A 3,430-nucleotide genomic window follows, 5' to 3' on the forward strand; every position below is an offset into this window, starting at 1 on the left:
GGGCTATGTTTTGGATTTGTGCTGAAGACAGTGTTGATAATACAGAGATGTTTTAGTTGTTGCTGTACTGGTCAAGGACTTTTCAGCTTCCCATGCTCTGCCAGGTGCAGAAGAAGCTGGGAGGGGACGCAGCCAGGATAGTTGATCCAAACTGACCAAAGGGCTATTCCATACCATATGGCATCATGCTCAGTATATAAAGCTGGGGAAGAAGAAGGAAGGGGGGACATTTGGAGTGATGGTGTTTGTCTTCCCAAGTAACCATTACGTGTGATGGAGCCCTGCTTTCCTGGAGATGGCTGAACACCTGCCTGCCCATGGGAAGGAGTGAAGGAATTCCTTGCTTTGCTTTGCTTGCGTGCGTGGCTTTTGCTTTCCCTATTAAACTGTTTTTATCTCAACCCTCAAGTTTTCTTACTTTTGTTCTTCCGATTCTCTCCCCCATCCCACCGAGGGGGAGTGAGCGAGCGGCTGCGTGGGGCTTAGTTGCCGGCTGGGGCTAAACCACGACATGATGTAAATGCTATTAGTTTGTTTCTCCATCGAAGGTCTGGGGACGCTGCCCAACACAGAAAAAGCAGGTCCCAGCAACTCCTGTCCACCGCGCTAACCTCTTGGTTAACTGTTACGTCAACGGTGTTAGCTCTGATGAGTATTCCGCATTGTATTTTCTTTTTTTGGTAGTTCACAGTCCATACTCTCTCTCTTGTGTACGACACATCTTGAGACGATTTTTCTTCTGAGAAGAAGGGGGTGGGGGGGAGACCTCTACGAGGAGACAAAATCTTTAACGTTGAGGACTCCTGCTCCGCCGCTCCGGAGCGCGGAGAGCCGCGGAGAAGCAGCAGTGTGCCTGCCCGCCCGGGAGGGGAAGGCTCTTTCCCACAGGCTGGGAGGGGCTGCTCAGCGCCGGGACACAGGGAGGACGCGGCTCCGCGCCCGCGGTGGCCTCAAGCGGGAGGGAGGCAGCAGCCGCGCCGGAGAGGGCAGGCGGGGAGGCTCAGCGCCCCCCGGAGGCCGTCCCAGGCTGCCAGGGCCGGGCCGGGCCGGGCCGGGCCGCGCCATGGCCGCTGCTGTGGCGCTGCTACGCCCACCCGAGCCCTGCTGACGTTCCCGTCATCCCCCGCTACGCTGCGATTGGCGGAGCGCTTCCCTGATGGCATTGGTCAGGGCTGCCCTGCCGGTCACGGGTTGGGCAGCGGCGCTGACGACTCTGTTGCGTATCGGTTCGGCGGGTCTGCGATTGGCTCAGGGCGCCATTATAAAGCTCCCCCGTGAGCAAGCGCTCCTTTTCCTTTTTGGCGGCTCAAGGTGCTGTGTCCTTCAGCTGAAGCTAAGGCCGTCCCACCCCGGCGACTGGCACCGTGCCCCTACCATGGCCTCCGTCTCCGAGCTCGCCTGCATCTACTCCGCCCTCATCCTGCACGACGATGAGGTCACCGTCACGGTGAGTGCGGGCCCCGGCCCCGCCGGCACAAGATGGCGGCGAGTCGCGGCATGGCCGGCAGCGGCGCGGGGCGGGAGGCGGCGGGGCCGGGCTGGCTGCTGAGCGCTGCTGTCGTTGCAGGAGGACAAGATCAACGCACTCATCAAGGCGGCCGGAGTGAACGTGGAGCCGTTTTGGCCGGGTCTCTTCGCGAAGGTGGGCGAGAGGGAGCGGCGGGCCGGGCTGAGGGGCGAGCCGTGGGCTGGCCGGAGCGGGTGTGCCTTGGGCGTCTCGGGGGGAGTGAGGGGAGAAGGCGGGGGGGCGGGAAGCGTGTGGGGATGTCCCCGTCTCGGTGTGGGGGCTTCTGGGTGCAGATCACAACCAAACAGCGGCTCCCCCGCAGTGCAGTAGATCCCTACACGTTTAGCTTTGAAATGCTACTTTAAGGAATGGAAAGAGCACTGAATTATGGTGACTCTGCTGGTGGGAGCGAAGCAGGCTGCTGGTTTGCCATGCTGCGGTTTCATCACTGTGCTCATGGCATGGCCCAGCAGGTGTACAGGACTGAAGCAAAGCTGCCCCACACACCCTGTGTTAACGAGGTTTCCTTGTTGCTTGTTCTCCCTAGGCTCTAGCTAATATTGACATCGGAAGCCTGATCTGTAACGTAGGAGCTGGTGGTGGTGGTGCTCCAGCTGCAGCTGCTCCTGCTGGTGGTGCTGCACCTGCGGGTGGTGCTGCCCCTGGTAAGTGGGCTTCTGTGTCCAACGGAGTGATCTTCAGCTGAAAGAAATATTTGGTTAAAAAGCTGCTTGTTATCAGCTTGACAGTCAGCTTGGGTTCTTCCCCTTGCAATTTTAATGTGGTTTGTGCTTTGTAGTATGCATGTGAGTGTTCTAGAGGAAAACAGACTCTCACCTTTAGAAAGGCTGGAATTGTATTTTAAGTCAGTGTACAGGATTAGTGTTACCTCAGAATTACAGCTAATCTTTCTGTGTATCATCAGGATCTCATTCTGACAGCTAAAAAGAGCACCTGCTTTGTAAAGTTTTTTAGATTTGATAGGAATTAATTTTGAAGGCACAAAACCATTTTCCTAGTAGTGGAAATACTAGTCTCCTCGGGTTGTTAGCTTAGTTTGTTAGGACTGCTCAGGTCTTGCTTCTTCCTGTTAGTTATTGTATGTGAAGTCTTTTGTGACATGTGACTTATGAGCTGATAAAATGGAAAAATCCCAATTCTTTTCTCCTTTTCTAGCTGAGGAGAAGAAAGAAGAGGAAAAGAAAGAAGAATCAGAGGAATCTGATGATGACATGGGCTTTGGTCTTTTTGACTAATTAGTTTTGTACCTGTCTGTAATAAAGAACATCATTTAAATGTACTAGTCTCTAATACGGATGTATGTGAAGGGGAGTGGATGAAGGATGGCCGGGTTACCTGCAGGTACTGAAACTGCTGTCATCACCTGTTAATCTAGGGTTTTACAACTCTACTTGTTGGTTCTTCATACTTAACATAGGCATAGCACAGTGACAGTTAAGGCTCCTAACTGCATTCATAGTGTACAGACAAAGGTGGAAATGCAGTCACAGCGAGCACGGTAACAGTTTGACAGCTACAGGATGTGGTCATGTTAAGCAAAAGTGCTATGGCTTGGTTGGTACTGCAGTCAGGAGCTGCTTGTGCTGCAGCCTGCAATGTGTCTAGTTAATGCTTTAGCAACAGTGCAGCTTCCACCTCCGGCCGTTTCTAGTACCAGGTAATTTAACCTGTTGAGCGGCAGCTAAAGGCTGTGGCACAATAGGGATCGTGTGCCTTTCACAGCAGAGGACAGTTGTTGAGCTGAAGACTGGGGGAAAAAGGCTGAAATTCTCAGCTAAAGGCCCTTGTTGGAGGCTAAAGTGAGGATACAATTAAAAGCCGATTGTCTTGCAGTGCTAGGCACCAGGTCTAGGTTGTATAAGGTGTGTAACTTTTTTGCCTTTCTAGAAAAAAGTTAAGGAG

At 53.4% G+C, this 3,430-nt stretch overlaps 1 protein-coding gene across 1 annotated transcript; it reads left to right on the forward strand.

The window, feature by feature from the left end:
• Nucleotides 1-1,268: 1,268 nt before the first annotated feature.
• On the forward strand, nt 1,269-2,807 carry RPLP1 (ribosomal protein lateral stalk subunit P1). Its single transcript, XM_075495334.1, has 4 exons — nt 1,269-1,447; nt 1,568-1,642; nt 2,055-2,172; nt 2,684-2,807. Exons 1-4 carry the CDS (start codon nt 1,376-1,378, stop codon nt 2,761-2,763), a joined length of 345 nt encoding a protein of 114 aa, XP_075351449.1. The 5' UTR covers nt 1,269-1,375; the 3' UTR covers nt 2,764-2,807.
• The last annotated feature ends 623 nt before the right edge of the window (nt 2,808-3,430 follow it).

Source organism: Mycteria americana, chromosome 2 (assembly GCF_035582795.1).
Source record: "Mycteria americana isolate JAX WOST 10 ecotype Jacksonville Zoo and Gardens chromosome 2, USCA_MyAme_1.0, whole genome shotgun sequence".
Taxonomy (NCBI): Eukaryota; Metazoa; Chordata; class Aves; order Ciconiiformes; family Ciconiidae; genus Mycteria; species Mycteria americana.

What these genes read in the sequence shown, in the direction of transcription:
- RPLP1 (XM_075495334.1), top strand. Translation starts at nt 1,376, where the DNA reads ATGGCCTCCGTCTCCGAGCTCGCCTGCATCTACTCCGCCCTCATCCTG. An exon ending in ACGATGAGGTCACCGTCACG is followed by an intron (nt 1,448 to 1,567) that starts GTGAGTGCGGGC and finishes CTGTCGTTGCAG; the next exon opens with GAGGACAAGATCAACGCACT. An exon ending in GGCCGGGTCTCTTCGCGAAG is followed by an intron (nt 1,643 to 2,054) that starts GTGGGCGAGAGG and finishes TGTTCTCCCTAG; the next exon opens with GCTCTAGCTAATATTGACAT.